The following is a 27,477-nucleotide window of genomic DNA, read 5'->3' on the forward strand; positions in this document are numbered from 1 at the left end:
ACGAAACAAAGATTGATGACGTAAAAGACGACTTGACACTTGCAAGTAGGATTTTTATTATATTTTTTCTTCCTTTATCCTCCGAGTTTCCGTTCAACCCCTGCCTCATTTAACCGTTCTAAGCCGCAGCTACATTCTTTTACATGTAGCATGCCAAGTGCGTCACGAGCTGAGTCAGGGCAGTCTGCGGAACTCGAGACTTGGGGATTGCGAGTTTGCACACGTCATATCGAGACGCGTGCTTGAAACTGACAATTGTACGCGGTTCTCGAGGGAATCGCAGTTATTTGTTCCATCTTAGAATTCATGTCAGACCTACGCCTCGCACAAACTAGTACCCAGTAAGGCAGTGTTCCGATTCGCGGATTGTGTATGTTTTCTTTCGGGAGAAAATTTGGTGTTGTAAATATTAAGTGGAAAAAGACGTATACTAATTTGGAACCAAACCTTCGTTTTCATTTATTTAATTGTTTATCTTCATAATAGTATGTGGCGTTTTTATAAACAGGTCATTATTTTTGCTTGTTACAATTAGTTTTGTGATGGATTCCTGTACATTGCGTCCTTTGTTTGGTGGAAATGGGTTGAAATTACTTCCAGAACACTTGCCAGCCAGTGTACTCTTCTGTCCTAAAATAATTTAAATATATTTACGATACCATTACAGTATAATTGAACTGTAAGCATGTTATGAACAATATGGCAGCAGAAGCCTATCGTACCAAAGCCTGTCCTTAAGATACCAATATACTACGTTCTTCTTCAACCAATTTCCGGATTAGGTTCAGTTGGTACCCATAACACTACTAGTATATGGGCCAAAACTAGCCGTTTTAAATAACGTGCGTTTTTTTTAAAACTGGAACGAAGAAAATCAAACGAGTTTGATTTTTTGGCGAACGTGACTATCGTGTAACGGCCTGTGTGTGGTGTCAGCCGGTACGGATTTAGGGTTTAAAACTGTGTGGTGCCACGGGTAAAACTGGTGGATTTATCCGTTTTCCGAATCTTGTTGGAAAAGTAGGTAATATATGAGGCCCTTTAGACACGATCCTGAATCTCTTCTATCCGATTTAAGTCCTCACAACTTGTCTCCCTTACGTAAATCTCGTGACTACCAAAGGTGAATGGATTAGATATGAAATCGTTTCTTTCCTATAGGCAGTGTTTTGATAATTGGGCTGTCTGTTGCGAGCACGGTAATGAACCTTCGTGTTCTGAGTTTGATTGAGCAAGGTAATTTAAAAATTAAGCTCAACTTATTTTCAATTACATTCGTAAAAAGACAGACAGATCATCAGGCAGTATGATTCTTGAATGCAAACCCCTTGCTTCTTCAAACACTTGTTACACCGATCCACGAAAAGCAGGCTATTCCATGAAACTGAACCCGGTTCTTCTGTTGACATTCGGGGCTGATGTAAGTGAATACCGGAGTAGCAGAATGTTGGAGTAAGCAAATAACCGAGCGCTGGGTTGCCATGACTGCCATTAAAATTCGTGATGAAGTGAGGAACAGAGTGAGTGTGAATGGAGGCAGGCATATTACAACCATCAATAACATTGGATGTAGTTGACAGATACGTGCGTCTCATTAGCAGACTTAACGAAAGTGGGGCTCCCTCATAGTACAGTGCCTCCTCACTGTGAGAGGCGGCCATATCACGTCTCCCAGTGCCAATTCGCCCCGACTCCACAGAGCAGGGGTCTTCAGACTTGTTCAAAAGTAGGCCACTTGGTCTGTAAATCCTTTTTTTTAGGGGGGGGGGGGGTCACACTGTTGACGTCGATTTTTTTGTACACTAATGTCTATCATCAGGTCGATGAGTCACTGATGACGGAGGCATCATGTTGGACATCGACCAGACTACACAGCGCAATAACCCAGAAGACAGCCGTTTTAAGAACTGTGTTAACACAAGTTCCCACTGGATCTCATCCTTAGCCGCCAGACAAATTCAGACCACATTCATACATTCGATTTCTTTGGATAAATTTTAATATTATCCTACTCTACGCTTAGGTCTCCACCGTAGGATTTTTCTTTCATCTTCTGAAATTAAAACCGTGTGTGTTTCTCATCTTACCCGTGCTACGTGTTCTATTTTATCATTCATTTGTTCGCTGTAATGCAATTAGCTAAGGAACACGAATTATACCAATTGTGCCCCTCGTCCTGCTATTTCCCAGCAGTCTCTTCGGCGTCCTGATCTTGGAACAACTTCCAACAGTCTCCATACACAGACTGTGGTCAGTTAGGTTATTAGACTATTTGTTTCATGTTAGATAACTTGGACAAAACATGTGCTTAAATATGCAGGCGACTGTCTTGTGGGATATTGCGCTATCATCTTTATACTGGCCGCCGTGAGAGCATGAAATTTCACCAAGATTAAAGATATTGAGTTGCTATACAGCAACACCTTATAGATTAATTCCTTTATGAAAATTCGTCTTATCTGTGTAAAATAATGACGTTTACATTATAAATAATAACTACACATCACATAATAAAATATTCAAAATATATACAAACTGATCTGCTTGAAGCTGAAATAATTGTTCGCTTGTTCGCTTGTCGTGCAGCGGTACGTGAATGCAGAGCGACAAAACAGATTCATACACATTAACGGTAGAGAACTCGTTGCTATGGTAACCCACAAACACTCGGGAAATCTATACATAGTTGTAAACAGTATAATATTAATGTTAATTATCAGCAGCATTTGCAGTAGATTAAATACTGTTGCTTGAATAGCGACAACTGATTGCAGATTAATGATTGAAAAGGATTTTGAAGGAAGCGGTCTTGCCTAATTTAAGATAATCTTTTTGATTTTTCCCATAAGGACTGTGGAAAACCACGAAAACCCTCAGTCAGGATAGCCTGATTATTCGTTGTTATGTAATATTTAAAGCCCAGTGGTAAGCATATATACCACCTGCTATAGCATTCGATAATTTTGTATTTTGTACTTATGGGTTTCGTATGGTTTTCAGCGTAAACAGCAATTGATTATTTTATCAAACAATGTTAACCAGTTGATCTTGTGAAGTTTTCTTTAATATTACTGGGACGAGTTTCGGCTTCAAAGGGTTGTACAAGCTCATAAAGATGCAATAAAAATTAACATTTTTAATTTCTCAGAAGAAAAGTAACTTAGAAAACCTAATTTTAAAGTAAATACAAGTTTATTTTTATAAGTGTAGTCCAGTGTATAAAGGTCTCTTCAACGTCCGATGCTTTGCATTCAGCGAATCACGGGAACCCCTAATTTAACGACCAGCTAGCAAAACCTGGGGTACAACTCCTTCTGCTCTGCTCTGCTCTAGACCTCCCCCCCACTCGCCTTTTCTTTGATCTGGAACAGAGATTCGGTTGCAGCGCTCTGCCTGGAATACGTAATCCACCAAGACGAGGAAAGGAGGACACATACATCACAACTCATAGAAATAAGAGCATAAGAGGCAATGATATAACCATGAGAGATAAAGTTTGTGGCAGTATTTTAACCTGTTAACAGATGTGGATTTCACTGTACTATCTTCCTCCATGAGAAACATTCTCATTAATATAGTTAACGGGTCTTCAGCGTCTTCTCCACCCACAGTTATTATCTGCCCTTACGAAATTCAGAGATTATGAACGATCTTTACACTTAAGAATCTGTTCTAAATGTGCAAGTTATGAGCAGTAATGCAATTTCTAGGGCATATAGAATATAATTTATAGTTTTAGAAGCGCACTTTTTAGTCTGAGATACTCACATAGCTGTTAAATGAACTAAAAATAAATAAAAGTCTAACTTAAGTTGCTTTCCCCTTGGTACTCACATGTGATACGTCGCTAAACATTAGAAAGTAAACAATATTAACCCTCGTCTAAATATTATTTAAGAATTTGTCTCGAACCGTAACGGAAACATAATTATTAACCATTAAGAATATTTATTTATTAATCCTGTTTAAGGAAATAATTCTTGTTAACAGTGGGCATAATACGAAACTCATACGAGGCTCGTCCACAAAGTAAGTTTCCCTGGGGCCGTTTACAGAAACAAAACACAATTTCATGGAAATATTTATTGCAACAGATACAGCAAGTGTCCAGCTATTTTTCAACATATTCGCCACCGGAATTGAGACATTTGTCATACCGTGGGACCAACTTTTGAATACCTGTGTCGTAGAAGTCTGCCGCCTGGGATTGGAACCACTGTGTGACAACCATCTCCGCCTCTCTGTCATTCTCAAAACGCTGACGCTGACCGGACAGGAATTTCTTGAGGTGTAGGAAAAGATGGAAATCACTGGGAGCGAGGTCCGGGCTGTAGGGTGAATGATTAAACACCTCCCAGCTGAACTCCTGCAGGAGACTTGCTGTCCGTCGAGCCGTGTGCGGCCTAGCGTTATCACTGACCGCACTTCACAGTCGGCGGGAGCTGGAATAAGAACCTCCATCTTCAACAGCTGCAACGATGCTATTGTGAGAACGCGGGAAGTGCCGTTAGTGCATGCGCCATGCTACGTCATTGCTCTATCACGTACGCACAGTCGCTTCGAGCAATATAAGGTTTGCTAGCTGTGGGACGAGTGGGAAACTTACTTTGTGGACGCGCCTCGTAGATACAAATTGAAGAGTTTACTGACTATTGAAGCAGGTGGAACATAAAGTTAAAAACTTTTATCCTGTAGGACGAAAAGTAAACGGGAAAATTCGCGGCATTTTTGCTGTTAATTAGCCGTCATCTGTTACATTTCACAGTTGGAATTATTGTACGTTTGAAAAAGTGATAGTGGAACCACGGTTCCGGAGAATTAGACCTAAATACGTCTATACGGAAAGGAAGTTTATATATTGGCTTTATTCTAAATATTTCCTTTATACATGCTTTACAATTGAGTAAAGTTTGATTAAGACTTTGCTTATTTAACTTGAATTAGTTACGCTTAAGATGGGTCTGTGGTAGCTAAATGTAATGTAATGAAATGTAATATAATGTAATGTAAGGTAAGGTAAGGTAAGGTAAGGTAAGGTAAGGTAAGGTAATGTAATGTAATGTAATGAAATGAAATGTAATATAATGTAATGTAATGTAATGTAAGGTAAGGTAAGGTAAGGTAAGGTAAGGTAAGGTAAGGTAAGTTAAGGTAATGTAATGTAATGTAATGTAATGTAATGTAATGAAATGTAATATAATGTAAGGTAAGGTAAGGTAAGGTAAGGTAATGTAAGGTAAGGTAAGGTTAGGTAAGGTAAGGTAAGGTAAGGTAAGGTAAGGTAAGGTAAGGTAAGGTAAGGTAATGTAATGTAAGGTAAGGTAAGGTAATGTAATGAAATGTTTTATAGGTAACAACAATGCTAAGTAAACAGATGACGTTTCCTAGGTAACAAAAATACCGAGTAATGTGATGTAATGTAATGTTTCCTAGGTAACAATAATGCCGAGTAAACAGATGACGTTTCCTAGGTAACAACAATGCCGAATAAACACGACGTTCCCTAGGTAACCATTGTTACACTTTTTCGTTTCCCTTTTTCGTTTCCCTTTTTCGTTCCACTTTTTTGTCGAATGACCCTTCCTTATAGACGTATTTACGTCAAAAAGGTCGCATATAATTTCTGAATGATGCCCATTTTAAATTCTTCAGACCTTTATGTAAGTATGAAGATTTTGATCATGTCTGGCGCTGCAGTTAAATGAATTTCAGAGTTTTAAGTATCAAGTGCAGTTAGGCCTGTAACTCTCATAACATTTTCTCTTCGAAACCAGCTCCCACATTCATATGAAAGGCAAACGTTGTAGGAAGCTCATAAAAGCTGCATTTCAATTTATATTGAAAGAGAACAAACAACAAAGAAACTACTGAAGAATGCATATGTAAAGAAAGTCGTTGGTTTAAGTAACTAAAGTGAGATGAACTGTATTAAAATTGTATATGCTGCCCTTTCAGACGCGACATTTTTCGTCTCTTTGTTCCGTACTTCTTTCCACTTTTCTTAGATTCTCCACTCCTCTTTTATCTCCCTCTCGTTCTCTTTTTGTAGTTTTGTTAGAATCGTGTATAAAATTTGATAAAATCCTTGACGATACAGTTCCTACTCATTCGTAGAAGGGGCACAGTAAAATTTCAGTGGTGTCTTCAAGAACATGTAATTCCACTCATTGACAGAAGTTTTGAAGGGTTAGGCATTTTGGCTACAATGCTGGAGACAATGCAGCTTAATTGTCTTAGAATTTTATTGGGAAAGTGTCTTAGAAGAAGTCAGCTATGAAGACCGAGAAGGAGGTGGTAGTATATACCATTAAGACGGATGTTAGGGAGACGGGTTGAGGATGGAATGTCGTTGGAACTGCCTTCGTGTTATGTTCACTGGCGGTCTTCTGTATTAGGAACGTTGAATCTTAGGGTACTTCTGCCAAAGCGGTAGATCATTTACAGCGTTGTGACATCGAAATGATGACGTTACCAGACTGGTATCCATCTTTTCGTAATTTTGTCAGCAATGTTTCTTAAGTAGATTCACTGACATTTTAAGTTATTATAACGCCGACTATGAATGTGACTATCGTCTGGGATGCTGTGTCGTGTAGTCTGGTAGAAGTTTACCGACGTTTCAGAGATGATTGCTGCCTCCATCATCGCCCTGATGATGGAGGTAGTAAGCACCTCTAGAAGATTGGCCAATTACGTGGCGCAATATTTTAGGAGACAGTTAGTTTTAGATCCATTAACAATTTAAAATATCATTTTCACTGCATCAAGGTCGCGCCAGCGTCTGATCAGTAGAAATTCGAGCAACTGAGTAGAAAGTGCGTGGAACGGTGAGTGTAATTCATTCCGCTAAACGCTGAGTCGATAACTGTCGATAAAATGGAGCGTTCCTAAACGACCGAAGGTGGTATAATCGGGCATTTTTTGTATTATCCGCCTTTTTAGTTACATGCCCAACCCATCGTAGCTTCCTTTATGTTACTGTCCTATCTGTTCTGTATGACCTTTTGAGTCTCATCATTTGCAGTTATTTAGATTGCTCACTTACTTTGTACTTCTTAGATTTAAATATTTTACCCACATTTTCATCCATTCGAAACAAGTGTCAAAATTATTTTGTATATTCTGACTTTTGTAGTTCTGGAAAGTAGAAGGCGTGATACCAATTTTCTAACTGATATGAACAGCATCATCATCATTATCATCAATCACAATCATTCTGTCTCCATCTTCAGGGTTGAACATGACATTTACCTATGAGTCTACACGGCGCTGAAAGCCAAAGAACTTTATCATCGCCACCGTGAAATCCTCACGTCTCACATGATTTGGTTCCTTTCAGTAGCTCGTGGCCTACTTCTTTCATTATCTAAAATGTTCATTCAAATTTTTGAAGTTTGCGTCCATCATATGTAAATTCAGTCATTTTGAATCACAGCTGAGAGACCATAAATAAAGGATTCTATTTGAGGTTTGAGTTTATTTTTCCTGCATTTAGTTGCCTTGAATGTAGGGATTGAAATGTTCATTCTGCTGCCTTTCTTTATGTGAAGACATTCGACCATAGACCACAAAGTCCTGTGTTTTAATTTACATATTTAACAAAGAAGGCGTAGACACACATGCGCACATTTTGATTACAATTATCATCATCTCTATTCGTTAACAGAAAATTGTACGTGTGGGCCTGTAGGGTTTAGAGAAAGGTTTTTACTTCCCGATTGCATCCTTACTGTATGTTTGTGTATACGTAATGAACAGAGGGTTCTCTCTCTTCAAGCAAACATACGTACGTTCGTTCCCAGGAATGAACGGATGATATGCTGTGGGTATCCACTAATGAGAGCTTTAACTAGACGGGTTGTTTCGTGGATTGTGCAACGAGGTGAGATTCCGTTCTACATCCGACTTTATAAACATAAGGATTGAGCAAGAAAGCCTACTAGTCTGTTTAATGGCAAAGATTTCTGAATGCAACCATTTACAAGAGGAATATAAATTGTCAGGGTGGGAACACAGATTTTACCTGCACGGTTTATACTGTAATTTCAAAAAGAAAAAATCTGAGCATTTCTGTTAAAATTTGGAAGTGTTATTTCTCAGGAATGAAAATAAGGAAATATTATTTGACTTTATATTCATAAAGTAGGACTAGCTTTATGTAAATGGCAAAACTAAATTTAAGAATGTCGCGGCATTACACGCATAATTGAAAGTTTTAAAGCAAGAGACGTGTAGTTAAACATGAAAGATTATTCTCTAAAACATTTTACATTAACTAGCTAAAATGGTTGCCGTGATTTTTCTTAAATCCGTGGTTCTGTTATGTAATGACCTTCATTTCTTAGCAATACACATATTTGATAACATTGCGTGTCTTTCTGGGTCTCGGATGCTCTTTTCCGTTCGAGGCTTTGCCTTTTTGTTTAATGGTGCCATTGCGAGACCCAGATCTCATCAGCAGCCTTTGTTTGTCAAGAATGACGGAGTTTTCAACTGCATTTCCGAAATATCTGAAGACATTTTGTTTTCTCTCATATAGGGCATATATATATATATATATATATATATATATATATATATATATATATATATAAGAACAAAACACAGCTCGAGAGAAACGCTTGATGCATTCACAGAAGAAAAGGTATTTTAACGAGTGCTTTATAAAAATGGCTCTTTCATGGTGTCGCATGATCCAACACGCTCCGACTTATTACTGTCTCCTCTTTCTGCACAAATATATTTATTTATTTATTTAGTTATCATACCTCGTATCTACAGTTTATTGCCTATAACTTCCAGGAAATTGGAATATTTGCTGAAAGTTATTCTTTCCTGTTTAAAAGCTGCTCCTTCAGAAATCATGTTGAAAAACTCTTTCCATCTTTTGGTTCCTGTGTACACTAAATGTCGCCTATAATGATAGAGGCTGTTTGTTACATGAACTTCTCTCTAACTTTTCCATCAAATGTGACTTTTGAGTTCTAAGGACACGTGAAACTTGGCGTATTTGTACAGACAACTCTTTCGAAGTTTGACAAGTTGTAAAAATAAAGTTTCACAGTCAGTTTCGGAATATTTACATTAACAAGGCCTGTAAAATAAATGTCACCTTTGTAAAAACCATGAACGAAGATATATCGATCTTAGAATGGTACCACGTATTTATTGTCTTATAGATAAATTAAAACGTTTCGACTTTATATATTTTTTGTATATTGGAAAGTCATACTACTCAAGTTTATTTAGTGCCATGCTTGCAGTTACTTTATATACGAAGGCAAATTTAAAGTAAAGGCAATCTAATTTGTTTAAGAAAAATTACATGGCAGTTAATCATAAATTATCTTATCTCTTCTGCGTATACTCGACACAAAATATCTGCGAGCCTGAGCTACGTCACATTATGAGTGAAAGGGACGGTACCGGCTGGCCACCAACGTGTTCATTATAGCGGTTAACAGAGGTAGAAGATGTCGAACGGTAAGAATAATCATCCTGCTTTTCAGTGCATTTGGTCCCACGGAACATAAGTTACCTGACACTATCAGAATGTAACTGATTCCATTATGTCGTAAGCCATTCTTTTCATTGCTTCTGGCCGTGACTTCCCGGAGATAAGCTTATAGTTATCTTCTTACACTTATTTTTACAATCCTTGCCTCTCAGAATGCACATGACCAATAAGACTCTTCACTGTCTTCCTATGAAGCTTTGTCCATTCGCAGACTTTCCTATTTCATGCAGATAAGTTTTACCGTGTCCCTTACAAAGCCAATTCGTTATACCGTCTTTACTTTCGGAACAATTTTCATCTAGCAATAATAAATAGCCTCTTTATGATGTGACGTCACTGCTTAAAGTTAGTAGTGTTCACTCACGAGGCTGTTGGGCATCTTTTACAAGTCCCGTCTTAACGTATTACATTTTATTTGGAAAACATTGATATTCCTGTATGTGGTTAAAAATAATTGTAACAGTATTGAGTCATTTTATTTATATTTAAGAAATTTGTTTGGTGTCTGTGATATAGTGTCAGTAACCTGTTGAAGCCTTAATATTTTAAAAATGGACAGTAAATTATTATTTTAGGAACGCATCTTCATAAGTACTATACTAAAACGACCCTGCTTAACGCTTAGTTAGCGCTCTGGTTTCCAGAAACTCATTTCCAATGTTTAATGCGGTATGCCTAACCTTACAGCCATACTGCACTGCAACACATCCTTCGGAGAATTGTAATTAGGTTCATAGCTTCTGGCAACACAATTCGGTTCACAGATGGATGTTGTTTTTGAGTCCATTCTAACAATGGAGTAGCCATGTTAAGTGGAAACCAACAGGTGCAAACGACGGAAAATTTGTAATGTTTGTTCCGGGCAATGTTTTTGTTGTTATCAGCGTGATTTTTTAAGGTAAACTAAAATAAGCCATCATTTCCCCACCTCTCGTTTTATGTGCTAGTTCTGTGGCTACCAGATAATATCCTGCAGCTTCTATAACATAGTGTACGATAAAGAATAAGGAAGAAAAGAGATTCAATGCAGAAAACATGTAATGCTCCGCTTGGAAGGCGTGTTTGAGCTTTCCCGAAAGTGAAGATTCTGCTTTTGTCGCCTGGGTGGAAAAAATGTTTGTGTTGCAGCTTGTCTTCATGCAGTCAGCGCTGTGAGGGTTAATGCTTTTCAAAAGTGTTATGTTGTTCTTTCTCCTGGGGCCTTCGGTGTAAAAACAGTAACACTCCGAGCTTTAATCCGAACGTTGTATCATTCAAATGTTTTAAAACTTTATTTTTGTTAATATCCTTTTGACTGCGCGTTGAAGATAATGAGATATTTTTAAGTATTGTTAGTTAATTTAAAGTCTTAATAATATTACTCATATCACTACTGAGTGAATAATTATGCCTGGTAGGCGCTGCGTGGATGGATGGTAATCCAGTACGATGGATTAAATAAACGTTCTATTATTTGTTAAATGTAGATTCTAAGAACTAAACTACTCTTTCCGAAATTTGGTGACCTCGCATGCAAAACAAACCATTCAGTCAGGCACCAGTCACGTGCGTTTTTCGATCGGAGTGTAAGAAATCAATAGGTCTGTGATAGGTCTGATGTCTAGGAACAGGCACGATGTTTTTAGCCTAGAGAGTATACGCCTGATCTACAGCAAAACCGACTCAATGTCAAACATTAAGGTTTGTGGGGGATTACTATATTTTCCATCACTTGCTGCCGTGGTACCGCGGTAAAATCACAGTAAGGAATTTTAAAGCTAAGCGAAACTTACGTATCGGGCCGCAAAAATTAACTGAAGACAAGAACTCCCCCGAATTCACCGTTTTATTATAAAGCTTTAAAACCCAGTTGTAACTACATGTACCACCTGATTTAACAGTCAGTAACTCTGTATTTTGTTTTCGTGTGTGATTCTTAACGTAAACAGCGATTATTTCCTTAAACAGCATTAACCAGTTGATCTTTGTAATAGTGAAGTGTAGTGTTTTCTTTGCGGTACGGACTGAATCCTGAAATATTAATGCATTCGCTTTTAAGACATTTTTCACATTTTAAAAATTTCTGAAATTGGGGTCCGTCTTACATTTGATGGCGTTTAAGAATCGATATAGCGTCTTTTTTCTTGAAAACCTGTCATTAAATCAAGGATGCGTCTTACAATCGATTGCTTCTTAAAATCGAGGAAATAGACGAGCGTCTGATTTAAAGGGTTAAGTAGCTACTTCCTTCACAAATCAATTTTGCTGCGTTAAAAGAAATGTTTCACTGTTTGCATTAACACAGAGGCTTAAAGAACCGCTAACTCCGCTGTCGGCTCATTTGAGGCGCTGTTAGAATTCGTATTAAATGGGGTAAACTGTAGCCTATTTTCTGGCTCTCCGCTGCCTCGTTCTGACAGTGACATGAACGCAAGATGGCGCTGCAGGACGAATAGTTGATCCCCTCGGGAGCCTGTCGTCGTCTCCGCTCCAGATAACCTTTACCGGGACTCCACTGGACCGAGAAATAAAGAAAAGTGAAAAGAGAATTCCCCTTCCATATCCCGACTCTTTCGCCACGTTTCTTCCCAGAGGTGTTCATATTTCAATAGCTGAGACGGAGAAGCATCCACAGTGGCTGATGCTGATGGGGCGATGACAGCGAATATTCTGAATACTGGGACGAAGACATGTAACGTCCCGTGCGAAAGGCGTGCATCTAGAGATGTGGAACTTTTATCACGTATTTTAAAAACAACTTAAGTAAATAATACATAGGATTTGTTGAAATGGGGGATGTCAATGCAATATTTATTTTCTCTTATATCTTTCTCGAAGTACATTTACCAAGAGACGAAATGAAAATATAATCATACTGTTATGTGAAAACGTCATCTTACAGAACGCTGTATTAAACTCCATAGAGAAGCATCCCTCCTCAGGAGATAATAATACTTAGCTAGTCAATAAATAATACCCGTTTTATGGAGTTGGAAGGTTCATTAGCGTGTTTACAAATCCGCCTTCGTCAAAGTCTGAGGTCTCTAGTAACGTGCCATAAAAGAGGATGTCGGCTAACATCCTGTTGTTTAATCTGCGAATGTGAATAACGTTCATAGAGGATGCTTAATAACAAGGTGCTGAAAAGAATATTTCGAAAGAAGTAGGATGGAGCAGCAGTAGGCTGAAGGAAATCTGAGAGGACCCCAAAACTGATATGGACATAGTGGCAAAACGAGAAATTTCTCTGCATTGGACTCGAACATCTTATGCCAATTTCTTATGTGGTTTGTAGATAAATGTTTTGCCCATTAAAATGCTTCGTAAGTGTTACAGTCAAAGTAAAATATGTCTTTATTGCTGCTTGATGCTTTTTCCCCAAAATAATTTTCTATTGGAATATCTGAAGTTTCTTGGAAGTAGAAGTACTTCGTATGTATCATCAGAACGTTTTATGTATTTGAACTTTTAAATTGTACATATTTTATGGGCTTGTAGGGTATAGAACACATCTCTCCCTTGGGGCATAAAATTAAGGAAGACACTTTGGGTGATAAAGACCATTGACGGGGGATTTTCTTTCAGGTCTCTGGTTGTTATACTCACCGCAGTAAAACGCGACATTACCTTTGTCATGGCGTGGACAGTATAAACTTTTCATTAGAGTGCTGGATGAGCGTTTCAAATTAATGACAACATCTCATTATTAGAGGCGAAGACATTATAAATTTATAACTGTACCTCTTTTAAAATTCCAAAACCACATTTACAGTCGCAGTATTTTTCTTTTGCTTCAACTCTTTACCTAAGACCATTAAGATCATCAAATTGCAGTGTATTAAATGGACTGAGCATGTGGCACGCTTGAGATAACTAGAACTATTTACAACATTTTAGGCGGGAAACGTAAATGGAGGAGAAAGTTTGGTAGACCTAGGTATTGAAAACGCGTTAATAAACAATTACATTAAATAAGTGAGGGTATAGATTGGATTGAAATGGCTCAAACCATAGTCCATGGGTAGATTTATGAATAGTAGAATTTGAGCCATAATTATCTCTCAACAGAAGCAAACGGACATCGATCATATCCAGAAGATTCTTTTACTGTCCACTTCCGCATCTTGTATTCATAAATAACCAACATCGTATTAGCCGTGCATAAACCTACTGGTGTTTGCGCCCCCGCACGGGCGCATTCGAACTTCTGGCTATATGATACAAATCTCTGATCTCCCCAAATCACTGTAGGGACAGCAAGTAGGATTTCCTAGTTTCAGTCCCAGAAGCTCTTCCGCGTGACACATCTCAGAGTGCGGAGCCCCTGGTGGCGCACGTATAAAACAGATTCCTACGCTCACGCACTGAGATGTACTGCCGTTCGTTACAGGAGATATCTGTCCCCTGCTTCTATCCACGTTCGAGTAATCTCTCAGCTGTGAAAACATGTCTTGTTCCACGAGAATTAGGGCGCCTTGAGACCGGATCTCACTTAAAGCACTTCGAACATATATTCTGGATTCCGCAGAGTAAATCTTTGTACAAGAGAACTCACTTTAACGCGGACTGTGAATAAAACTGATTGTCAGTTAGATTTGAATTGTTGTAGCCTGTGGTGTTACCATCGTCATTAGTTTATAGTCTGAAAGCAGTAGGTCTTTGGAGAGAAGCGGTGCAAGAATGGGTTATAGCCCAACCGAAATTATTTATTATGATTAAATAGAAAGTAGTGGACTTATGACATACTTTATTAAAAACGTGTAAAACACGAAAATACAATAAACATTTAACTACTACGCAGTTGGTTAAGTCGTATGATAAATTTCCTTCGCTTGACGACATTCTTCAGAACCCTAAAATTACAGATGCAGAAACTAACAAGGAATCTCCTTCTGTGTTACAGTCGGACCTTTCCTGTCGAAACACCAAGCAAACAGTGGGTGCCATCTATACTAGGACCAATTTTGTGACGCTAAAATACGTCACAGACGGTTGGGGAACGGAGTCGAACGGTTTCAAACTCGTTATCACAGCATTCAAAGACAAAAGTAAGTACATGCATTGCCATTATATTTCTTTTTGTCCTTTATGTAGCCTTAAAATGTCTCATTCTTTTGCGTTTTTATAGTACTATTGATGGAAAGTACACTTTTTGTTTTAAAGGTGTGCCTTCAGTATTTACAAACATTTATTACCCTCCCGCCCCGAAAGTGCTGCAATTATATCTTACTATTAATGCAATAAACATAAATATTTTTGAAGTTTTCCAAGAAATTATCTTAAATTATATTAAACCACGTAGACTACGCTATTTTAACTAGATGCCCGCGATCCACTATACCACATGATTGGCAGTAAGTACGGCATGCTCTGCGTAAACATGATCTTTTAGAAAGAAGTCTTGAACTTCTGTGATGTCACTGAACTGTTGGACCTCCCGCTTACAGGAATTTAATGTGTACCGTTTATAGAATGAACAGTTTAATTAAATGAAACGTGAATTAACATAGCTTCATAGATATGCAAGTATCTCGTGGCTGTGTGTGTGTGTGTGTGAGTGGCTAGGCTAACAGTGACGGAAGACCCGATTCAAGAGCACTTGTACCAAAACCCATCAGTGGTCACAATTCTGACGTAGTTGCAGCCACCCCCTCCCCCCTCACAACACAGCCTACTTTGTTGTAATCCGTCGTAAGTCGTTATTCGTCTGATTTTCAGGCTACAAACTGGATGTTTTCCATGAAGTTTCTAGACAAAAATCTTATTACTTGTCTCCCCATAGTTGTCTCCTTTATGTCACTATTCTAATTATGTCGTACTCGATCGTTTGTGTAAATCGCAAAGTTCCGACTTACAGAGGCTAATGTGCTAAATTTCCCACAGTATTATTCTGAGCCGTATATCCAAATAGATTCCTCAGGACTCTTCTTTTTATCTTTCTTCAAAGTTAGGTATAAAAACTCATAACTGTATAGAACAATCCCTAGAATTATTAATTTGGAAATTATGTAGGATAATGGTCATTTTCGGCATGAGCAAAAAACAAACATTTTAATAAATTATTATTCTCATAATTTCAGTTCCACAATATATTTATCTTGCGTAATATTCGGCTGTACTGTGAGACCCATGTGTACGAAACGCTTATTTGCTCATTAATAATTCGAAATTTCGATGTGGGTTCAGTCAGTAACTGACAATTATTTCAGAGTTTTAAACTGCACAGTCTTATTGCGAAATTCTCCAGTCTGCTGTCACTTTCATTTGCACCTGTCCGTTCCGCGAGGAAATAATTGCGTACTCCTGTCCTAAGCGATGAATGTCGGGACGCCTGCAACTCGATGTTCAGACAACAGGTCTCACTTACGTGTCGGAGAAGTTGCTGCTCATGAACGGCGTACAAAGTTTTAGAACTCGCCTCCCAGTAACCAGAAAAGTTTTTTAAGTTACAGGGAATTAAATTTGAATGATTCTTTATGAAAACATTTCGTTACATTTAATTCTATTATATTCAATTTGACATTATTATGAACAGAATAACAAATGCCTTTCTGTGGACAGTACAAGATGCTTTTGTTGATGGTATTACTGATATTTGTTTAACGAAAATTGCACGCATTTGTATGCCACTGTCCAATCACATCACGTAATATCCGACTAAAAGCCAATTGATATCGGAGTATCACGTTACTACATTCAGTACAGCGCAATTGTATGGGATCAGAACATTATTATTTAGGTGTGAGACATCAGTACTGGCAATAGAGTGGGGTGAGCAGAACAGAATAGTGAATAGAAGTTAAAACGTCTGCCTCAATATTGCAATGCCATGCTATTTGCCAGTAAAATTAACCATTTGATCGCACTGTACTTGCTAACATACTTTCCAATGAGTAGTTCATTGATTGACTGATTATGTAAGTAACTGACGAGGTTTTATATATTTATTTATGGTTTATTTAACGTCGCTGTCAGTAGCTCAGATAACATGACGTCGAATGAGGAAAGAACATCGAATAATGAACTCGAAAGGATGTGGAAGGAAGCGGTCGTGGCCTAATTTAAGGCGCTATACAGCTTTTGCATAAGGAGATTGAATAGAAGCCGCAACGAAACTTCAGTAAGGAGAGCATTTTTCCGGGCCGGCGGAGATTAGAACACGGGGCTAACCACTGGAATGCGACATTGGTGTAGTAGTATCGCAGTTATGGTGAAATCGTGTTTGGGAAATGATTTATTGAACTAATGTTCGGAATTGTTTGCCAGAAATATAATGTCGAATGTTCGGCTCTCAACCTCTCGTGTATATACGGTTCAGAGAAAAAAAATCTTTGTTTTTTTCCATCTTATTCTTTTGTATTTTTTGGAACTAATAATACCTTCAACAAATCCATTATTAAATTATATATTTCTTCAATTAAAGAACGTATTCTCTTACTAGTAATTTAAGGAAATAGACGAAGATTGCTGTCTTCTGGCCTGTGCCGTGTAGTTTAGTGCAACTCTATCGACATTTAAGAGGTGCTTGCTGCCTCCATAATCAGGAAAGCAAGCAAGAAATGTTGATAAATGTCTACCGGATTATACGGCGCAATAACCCGGTAAATAGTCGTCTTCATAATGTCCGTCGTGAGAACCTGAAATCTCACTAAAGATGTTAATGTTTGAGAATGAAGGTTTTCGTAGGACTGAACAACTCGGTACAACACGGCCCTATATTGATTTTTACAGAAGGAGACAGAGTTACTGAAAATTACATGCCTCACTGAGTCGGAAAATTTTAGGGGAAATTATTGCAAAGCGAATTAGTGAAGAACTTCTGAGAAGAGAAATATCAGATAAAGACGAAGTAGAGCAAAACATCTGGATAATTTGTTCGTTTAAATAACACATCAAAAATTTACGAAATTTTATGAAGACACTGGATTTAAATTTATTACTTTCAATAAAACGTACGCTTTGAACATATGTCTGGAAATTCTTCGTAGTCGTAAAGTACCCTCGTCTTACTGACGATTCTTGCTGTCGAGAAAGCTATATCTTGTTTCATCTTCACCATTTTATAATCATGTCAAATGTACTCTGTGAATATATTTTAGACTGTGGCAATTCTGACGGGTAGCACAATGATTACAAGAAATGAACTGACGAGAGAAATTGAATAAGCTATACTGGATTATTTTTGAAATATTATTCCAGTCTGTAATATAGAGTTACCATTTAAAGTGTCCGTGAATGTGTAGGCTACTATGTTCTAAGAATTATGACTTGAATTTTAATATTTAAATTCTCAGACTTAAAAAAGACAACAACAAAAAAACAACAGCGAACAGAGTAGTATACCCTGCTCTTGACCCGCTTATTAATTGTGGTACACGCACAAAATGAGACCTAGTTGGTATAATGTTACATGAAGCAGCTGCTGGCTTGCCACGCAGTGGGTGTGGACAGACAGCGGTTTATATAAAAATCCTCTCGTAACTCAACTCTTCTTCTTCCGTTTCACAGTCTTTGGTCTGGTTTCTAGGCGACCATATAAAGCGACCACTCTGAAGTGATAAATAATATAATCATGCGTGTTATAATATAAAATATATGACCTCTTAAAACGTTCCGGTTCTATAACCCGAATTTAATTAATGATAAATGGTAATTAATTGTTAGTTTCTTACAGAACACTAACTTGTTAAACACTGAAAATTGCATAACCATGTCTGTATGTCACTTTATCACGTATCTAATTGGATCTATCATACCGTTGTAGATTTATTGTAAGCGCGGTGTGCTATTGCAAATGACAGGTCTATTATTGTCGTATAATGGAGTGATGTGAGCTGTTCAAAAAGCTTCCTTCAGTAACTACCATTACTGAGACAAGGAGACAACAGTAGTTTACTTCTTTCAGACGTGCAGAGCCTAGTAAGTAGGGAAAAGTGAGTTCTTATGGGGTTATTTTTTGAATAATAAAATTACTAATATTACGTAAAAGAAAGTTATTCCTCTTCCATCATGTTGGTCTTCTTTTTATTCTTGTCGTCTCCCCGCGCCCCTCCAACCTACCACTGCTTCTGCTGTTCCCCTTGCTCCAGATTGACGTACACGCCAAAGAAGAAATCTTGGTTAAAAAATACTGACATGAAATAAATAAAACATAAAAAGGTTATTTCTATTTTATTGTGTGTAGGCTGAAAACAATATAGAAGTTTAATTTGATCCACAACATGACTCTGAAATTCAATTTGTCATCTTGGTTAGAACTTACGACGTATACATCTTTTCAGTTAGTGCAAACATATTTCAATATCTAAGATAATTTAGGCCATATTTTTCACTCACTGATGCCTCCAGGTTGAACTTTGAGTTGTGATTTAACAACAACAACAGTGTCAGCCGCTGTAACTCGGTTAGTGCAGCTACTAGAATGCGGACTGGACTATCGGGGTTCGATATCCGACAGGAGCAGAAATAATTCTTTTCGTCACCACGCCCAGAACGTCTGTGGGGTCTACCCAGCCTCATCCAAAGGTTGTGGGGGTTAAAGCGGCTGGGACGCGGAGCTCTATTTCACCTCCCATACTTTTTATAGCTTGATGCCTAATTATGCCTAAGTTCTTCCTTATGTTTGCTTTACACTGTACGTCTAATATAATACCCAGTGTCCGTCACGCATATCTGAGGTCTACGGGTGCTCCGTTCTTGAGCAAGAAAATTGAAAATAAGTTGTGACGGTGGCGACTCTGGACGCAAGAAATGCAAACGAGGCTATGGTTGAGCCTGTGGTGGAGACTGGCGGAGTCTTTGAGTCAGATGATCGGTTTTCGTGTTGATGCGTTAAGCAGGAATGTGGCTTCAGCCGCAGTGAAGATGTTTTCATTTTTGACATAGTATATAAAGACAGTTCATAAATTTTGTATCTTCAGTGAGATTTTAAATAAATTATATTACTGTTCAAACCAAAAACTTTATTCCCGTTAACTTTATACGGGTATATTACGCTAGTAATATTCATAATCATGTCTGAAGTGTAAAGATCTACTTGTCTCCATCTTGCATACGTCACTGGAAGGAGAACTTCCTCTCGTCTTCACTCCACGAAGCACGAAGTAGTTTCATATGTATCGCAGGAAATAAATGTTGCTAATTATCCCGATGGCCATATGTGTTTTAAGTATCGACGTACGAAAGCTTGAATTTAAGAATTTCAAATCTAACATTGAATCACGGAGACTGCACTGCCTCTCGACAAACATCAATATCGACTGATTTTCACTTTCGGGGCTGACATCGATCTCAAGTATGTGAAAGGTGATGTACAGATCCGTAAAATCGAACCACGTAATTTTCGGTTTAGTGTTTTCTCCGATAGAGTTCGTGTATTTGTGTGCCCTGATGTCGGCCAATCGCAACGTAGAAGGGATATTGATTTATCTGACTGCAACAGCACGCCATCAGCAGTCTAATTCAGTAAGACTATTTACACATGCTGCCATCTGTACGGTCCTTTCAATGCGTACGAACAGTTGCATACCTTTCGAAAACGTTTTTGATCTTTGCAATTCATATTGGATATTTAACTGTTATTCTTAATTTACGTCACTTGCGGGAAATTATACACCCAAATATTTCAATGTTCTTAAATTATTGAACAATCTTTTGTTTGATCCACTACCATAGCTTTATAACTCAAAAATTTTATATTGGTTACATTCTTGTTGACCTCGATAAACACTTGTGTCACGTCACTTAAACTTGATTCTACGCAATTGTAGTAGAGGACTTGAATTTGTGGTCTGCTTACGCTTAAGTACCATTAATACACATGTTAATCTTTTTAAAAAAATATCGAGTGTATAAGACCTTGTTAAAATATTCGGATATTGGAGATGGTGACGGAATACGCGTTTCTTTGACCTCCCGACTTTGATGCCTTCTTGTGAATTTAGTACAAGTGTTGTGACACGAAAGTATGAAATTTTATTACATACCTGTGGCACGACGCCCATTCAAAATTTCAGCAATTTCCGACCATCCTTGGTCTATTTCGAAATTTCGTGCGCAGAACGCCATGTACAGCTGACGCAGAATAACCCTGTTGGGTTGCGTTGTGTTAGTTAGGTTAGGTTAGGTTAGGTTAATGAGGCATCTGCGCTGAAGATGATGCGCAGTGACGTGATGGAAATCGTCTATGTTGTGGCATCATACGTGTTCTCTTATCGATTGTGGAATATTAAACACTCAAATACTTCAATGTTCTCACAATATAGAACAGTCGTTTGTTTGGTTCACTACCATAGGTTTACACTTGAAAGATTTTACATTTCTTTCCTTCTTGTTGACATCGAAAGAATCTTGGTGCACGTCACTTATGCATGTTCTTCCGCAACTATGTTTGTTTAATTGCATTTGAGGTTTACTTATGCTTAAGAAATATTAATACACATGTTAAAATTGTATTTTAAAATATTTAGAGTGCATAACTCCTTCATCATTTAGTGGATGTTGGTGATCGTGGCCAATTTCGTGTTTCTTCCACCTCGCGACTTTGACGCATTCGTGTGAACTTATTACAAGTGTTGTGGCGCGAAAGTGTATGAATTTTTATTACTTACACGTGGCACGACGTCCATACAAAATTTCAGCAATTTCCGACCATGAATGGTCTATTTCGAAAATTAGTGCGCAGGTCGCCATGTTCAGCTGACTCAGAATACCCATGTTCGGTTGCTCTGGCTTAGTTAGGTTAGGTTAATGGGTCATCTGCGCCGAAGTTGTTGCGCAGTGACTTGATGCAAATTGTCCGTGGTAAGGCATCGCATGAGTTCTAATATCGATTGCGGGATATTAAACAATAAAATATTCCAATGTTCTCACACTATAGAACAATCTTGTTATTTGAGTTACTACCATAGCTTTACACTTCAAAGATTTTATATTGGTTACCTTATTGTTGACGTCCAAAGACTATTAGCTTACGTCACTTGTGTATGTTTTTAGGCAATTGTAGTTGTTGAATTGCATTTGTAGTCTGCTTACGCTTAGAAATCATTAATACACATGACAAAATTTTATTTTAATGTGTATCGAGATATTACAAAGATCCGGCTTGTCAGAAATATATATGTATACATATGCACACACACGTCACATTTAGACACGTCCAACTTCAGTAAATCAGGTACATCTGGAATTTATTGGCTGTCACCATAAGAAACTCTCGCCTCTTTTATGCACACGTGTATTGTCGAAAGTTAATTCACGGATTTTAATGACACATCTCGGCAATTCACACATTCACGTACATCAGACCGTAAGTGTAATTTTCTACTGGACTCCATCTTGCATACGACACTGGAAGGAGAACGTCCTCTTGTCTTCTCTGTAAGAAGCACACAGTAGTTTAATATGTATCGCAGGATATAAATGCTGCTAATTATCCCGATGAACATATTTGTTAGAGTACCAACGCCGAAAGCTTGAAATTAAGAAGGTGAATATCTCTTAGCTAAATTCCAAGGCAAACATTGAATCACGGAGACTGCACTACTGCCTCTCGACGAAAATCAATAACGACTGACTTTCACTTCCGTGGCTGACATGAATCTCACGTATTTGAAAGCCAATCGAATGGGACCACGTCATTTTCTGTTTAGTTTTCTCTCCGTTAGAGTTTGTAAATTTGTGAGCTCTGCTGTCGGCCAATCGCTACGTAGAAGTGTTATTGATTTACCTGACTGCAACAGAACGCCATCACCAGTCTGATTCGGAAAGTCTTTTTACACTTGCTGCCATCTGTAGGCTATATTCAATGCGTACGAACAATTGCGTAATTTCCGAAATGGTTTTTTATCTTTGCAATTCATATTGCATATTTATTTGTTGTTTTTGTTATTTTCCGTCACGTGAATGTGCTTGGATTCAACTTTAATCCCCTTATTTACGTATTGTGATTTCTGTGCGCGAATCCTTACGTATGAAGCTACAACGCGCTTACATAACCCTAGTCACTATCAGTTTCTTCGCCATAAAAATATTTCTACAACCATTATGTGCATTTTTTAGTCTTATGACGTATCTGTGCACGTATAGGCACCAGTTAGAAAACATAAAGAAACGTTTTTGTGCGTAATTCCTTGTTGATAAAGTCGGATGATGGTGATCGTGGCCAATTTCGCGTTTCTTCCACCTCGGGACTTTGATACCTTCGTGTGAATTTATTACAAGTGTTGCGACACGAAAGAGTATGAAATTTTATTGCTTACCTGTGGCACAACGTCCATACAAAATTTCAGCAATTTCCGACCATCCATGGTTTTTTCGAAAATTCGTGCGCTGGTCGTCATGCTGAGCTGACGCAGATTACCGCTATAGGGTTGAGTTAGGTTAGGTTAGGTTAGGTTAGGTTGGGGCATCTGCGCAGAAGGTGATGCGCAGTGACGTGTGCAAGTTGTCAAGGTTACGGCATCGTATGAGTTCTATTATCGATTGTGAGATATTAAAACTCGAATATTTCAATGTTCTCAAATTATAGAACAATCCTGTTTTTGAGTCACTACCATACCTTTACGCTTGAAAAATGTTACATTGGTTACCTACCTGTGGACCTCGCAACACAATAAGCTCACGTCACTTATCCATGTTTTTACGCAGTTGTAGTCTTTGAATTGCATGTGTGGTCTACTTACGCTTAAGAAATATTAATACACATGTTAAAATTATATTTTAAAATATTTCGAGAACATAACTCCTTCATCATTTAGTGGATGTTGGTGACTGTGGCCAATTTCGCGTTTCTTCCACCTCGCGACTTTGATGCATTCGTGTGAACTTATTACAAGTGTTGTGGCACGAAAGTGTATGAATTTTTATTACTTACACGTGGCACGACGTCCATACAAAATTTCAGCAATTTCCGACCATGAATGGTTTATTTCGAAAATTAGTGCGCAGGTCGCCATGTTCAGCTGACTCAGAATACCCATGTTCGGTTGCTCTGGCTTAGTTAGGTTAGGTTAATGGGTCATCTGCGGTGAAGTTGTTGCGCAGTGACTTGATTCAAATTGTCCGTGGTAAGGCATCGTATGAGTTCTAATATCGATTGCGGGATATTAAACAATAAAATATTTCAATGTTCTCACAATATGGAACAGTCGTTTGTTTGGGTCACTACCATAGTTCTACACTTGAAAGATTTTACATTTTTTTCCTTCTTGTTGACATCGAAAAAATCTTGGTGCACTTCACTTATGCATGTTCTTCCGCAGCTATTGTTGTTTAATTGCATTTGAGTTCTACTTACGCTTAAGAATTATTAGCACACATGTCAAAATTTTATTTTAATATTTATCGAGATATTACAAAGATCCGTCTTGTCGGAAATATATATGTATACATATGCACACAATCGTCAGATTTAAACACGTCCAATCTCTGAAACCATGTACATCTTGAGTTTACTTAGCTGTCATCATAGGAAAATCACGCCTCTTCTGTGCAGACGTGTGTTGTCGAAAGGTAATTCACGGAGTTTAATTCCACATCTCTGCAATTCACACGTACACGTACATCAAACCGTAGGTGTAATGTTCTTCTTGCCTCCATCTTGCATACGTCACTGGAAGGAGAACGTCCTCTCGTCTTCACTTTACGAAGAACGAAGTAGTTTCATGTGTATCACAGGAAATAAATGTTACTAATTATGCCGATGAACATATATGTTTTAAGTATCGACGTACGAAAGCTTGAAATTAAGAAGGGGAATAATTCTTAGCTAAATTCCAAATCTACCATTGAATCACGGAGGATGCACTACCTCTCGACAAAAATCAATATGGACGACTTTCACTTCCGGAGCTGACAGCGATCTCACGTATGTGATAGGTGATGTACTTGTCCATCCAATCAAATGAAACCACGTAATTTTCGTTTTAGTGTTTTCTCCGCTAGAGTTCGTGTATTTGTTTGCCCTGATATTCGGCCAATCGCTATGTAGAAGGGATATTGATTTATCTTACTGCAACAGCACGCCATCAGCAGTCTAATTCGGTAAGTCTTTTTACACATGGTGCCATCTATACGCTCCTTTCAATGCGTACGTACTGTTTCATACCTTTCGAAAGTGTTTTTAATCTTTGCAATTCATATTGGATATTTAATTGTTTTTCTTAATTTCCGTCACTTGAATGTGTTTGGATTCAATTGTAACACTTTTATTTACGTATGGTGAGTTCTGTGCGCGTATGAATTTTTAATACTTACCTGTGGCACGACGTCCATACAAAATTTTAGCTATTTCCGACCATCCATGGTCTATTTCGAAAATTCGTGCGGTTTACACCTGTTGGGTTGAGTTAGGTTAGGTTAGGTTAAGTTAATGGGGCATCTGCGCTGTATGTGATGCGCAGGGACGTGATGCAAATCGTCTATGTTGTGGCATCTTGCGAGTTCTCTTATCGTTTGTGGGATATTAAACACTCAAATATTTCAATGTTCTCACAATATAGAACAGTCGTTTGTTTGGATCACTACCATAGCTTTACACTTGAAAGATTTTACATGTTTTACCTTCTTGTTGACATCGAAAGAATCTTGGCTCACGTCACTTATGCATGTTCTTCCGCAACTATGTTTGTTTAATTTCATTTGAGGTCTACTTACGCTTAAGAATTGTTAGCACGCTTGTCAAAATTTCATTTAAAAATGTATCAAGATATTACAAAGTTCCGGCTTGTAGAAATATATATGTGTATATATATGCTCACAAACGTCACATTTAGACACGTCTAACCTCTGTATGTCGGGTACATCTTGAGTTTATTTGGCTGTCACCATAGGAAACACAGGTCTCTTTTGTGCAGACGTGTATTGTCGAAAGGTTATTCACGGAGTTTAATTCCACATCTCTGCAATTCACACGTTTACGTACATCACGTAGGTGTAATGTTCTTCTTGCCTCCATCTTGCATACGACACTGGAAGGAGAACGTCCTCTTGTCTTCTCTGTAAGAAGCACACAGTAGTTTAATATGTATCGCAGGATATAAATTTTGCTAATTATCCCGATGAACATATATGTTTGAGTATCGACATACGAAGGATTAAAATTAAGAAGGCATTAATTCTTAGCTAAATTCCAAATCTAACATTCAATAACGGAGACTGCACTGCCTCTCGACAAAAATCAATATCGACTGACTTTCACTTACGAGGCTGAAGTACGGTTTTCATGGTTGAGATATTTTATATTTGTTTGGTAAGACAGACGTATGTCAATAAATAAGTTTGAATTGAACAATTATTATTTAACACCAGTAGAGTAAGTGGCCAGGCACAAAGGCCCTGTATTCGTAATTCGTAATCAAATCAGGGAGACTGATAAAACATGCTGACAGGAATATGAGGAATAAATGAAAAGTTCATTTTCAAAACCTGAAGGACAGAAGCTAATTTCAATGCCTAGGTGTTAATGGAAGAATAATATTAAAATATATCTTAAATATGATGTGTAGCAAGTCGTTGCGAAAGACAGTATTAAACCTCAGGTTTCTATAAAACGTAGGAAATGTGAAGTATCGCTTTCCCTAGGATGTTTTTCTGATCGATGGAATTAGTTAATGTCACTATAGCACCTGTAGTCAATACAGTTTTGTTAAACAATCGAAAAACCATCCAACACAACTATGGGTGGCAATGAGACAATGTGGCGTGGTTAATTGACGTAGTCGGTGTGCGTGGTCGTCCAGAGAGGAGAGAAGCAATTTCCACGCGCTACCAGCTGCCGGCACGCCTGTTAACACTGGCAACAACAGGCAAGTGCCAGTCCGCGACACGCCAGCGGGCACCTACTGACAAACAGTTTACCTGCAGTTGAGCGGGCTCGGTGCCACACTACAGTGAGTTCTGAATTCACCTCGACATGTTTCACGCGACGCGCAAATTTTACAACTTACATGAAACACGAGATAATTGCATTCAGTAGAAATATATCTCAGTCCATTCTATACGCTTTCGCGCGTATTGGGGATATGAAAAATTAATGCGGCATTATAGTCGGGAATTCTTGATGGAAGAAACTGCAGGTGAGAAAAAGAATTGAAATGGATTTTATGGAAGTAGGGAGTGAAATGGGTTCACTTAGCTCAGTAAAGAAACCAGGGGCTGAATTTTGAAATGCGTCCAGTGTTATAAAGTGCGGGGAATTTATTAATTTTCTTGACTAGCTCAACGATAGTTAGGTTTTCAGCAAGGATTATACGTTTATTATCCATTTATGTTTATCATTACTACTAGTACCCTAATGTTTCCAATTACCAAGGGTTGTCAAATGTAACCTCAGTTGTTTACGCATCGTCATTGTAATTTATGATAAATACGAATACATTTTATAACGTAATTTATATCTTAACTGCGTCATGTTTGTGTTTAATCAATATAATAATTCATTCACCGTCCATACACAAACTTAAAATGTTGTTAAAATTTACTTAAAATTACATAAAATTACAACATTTTTTAGAATTAGATCTTGATACATTTCACATTTGACGACATGTTTCGGTGTATTACACCATCATCAGGTCAATCAACTTAAAAACTGTTTTAAAAACTGTTGTACATCCTGCTCCGCGCACCTGAACAACTTTCACTCAATATATATAGCCACACACAACACACATAGCTCAGTTGCAATCTACAGCCCCATAATATCGGACGTACAACGCATCACTAACAACCCGGTATGTTTACTACCTTCTACTACTATATTATGATTCTTCTAAATTGTATTACGTTATATTACGGTAATAACCCTTTAAATTTTAAATTTGTAATATATTTCCTATGTCAATTCCAAAAATCATGATTCGAAAATTAATTTTACAGATATAAACATCCAAGCATTAAAAGGAAGAAAATCAAAACAATCAAACGTATCAATATACGCGGAGCAGGATGTACAACAGTTTTTAAAACAGTCTTTAAGTTGA

At 37.9% G+C, this 27,477-nt stretch overlaps 1 protein-coding gene and 1 long non-coding RNA gene across 5 annotated transcripts in view; one reads left to right on the forward strand and one right to left on the reverse strand.

Moving 5' to 3' along the window:
- The window catches only part of loaf (low-density lipoprotein receptor domain containing lost and found), a 195,988-nt gene that overhangs the window by 147,072 nt on the left and 21,439 nt on the right, over nucleotides 1-27,477 (forward strand). For all 4 annotated transcript variants that reach the window (XR_015536271.1, XM_022058510.2, XM_022058507.2 and 1 more), the window contains exon 3: nucleotides 14,400-14,544. Coding sequence is in view for 3 of the 4 variants with exons in the window: in XM_022058510.2 (XP_021914202.1) it covers nucleotides 14,400-14,544 (145 nt within the window). In the remaining variant the exon portion in view is untranslated. The remainder of the gene's footprint in view (nucleotides 1-14,399; nucleotides 14,545-27,477) is intronic.
- LOC110827136 (uncharacterized) lies at nucleotides 449-2,619 on the reverse strand. The gene is made up of 2 exons (XR_002542225.2): nucleotides 2,537-2,619; nucleotides 449-630 (listed from the first exon to the last, which is right to left on the reverse strand). It is a non-coding gene; the product is annotated as an uncharacterized LOC110827136 (long non-coding RNA).

This window comes from Zootermopsis nevadensis, unplaced genomic scaffold, assembly GCF_977971745.1.
Source record: "Zootermopsis nevadensis isolate Lab colony 2312 unplaced genomic scaffold, Znev_1.0 Znev_ptg000021l, whole genome shotgun sequence".
Classification (NCBI taxonomy): domain Eukaryota; kingdom Metazoa; phylum Arthropoda; class Insecta; order Blattodea; family Termopsidae; genus Zootermopsis; species Zootermopsis nevadensis.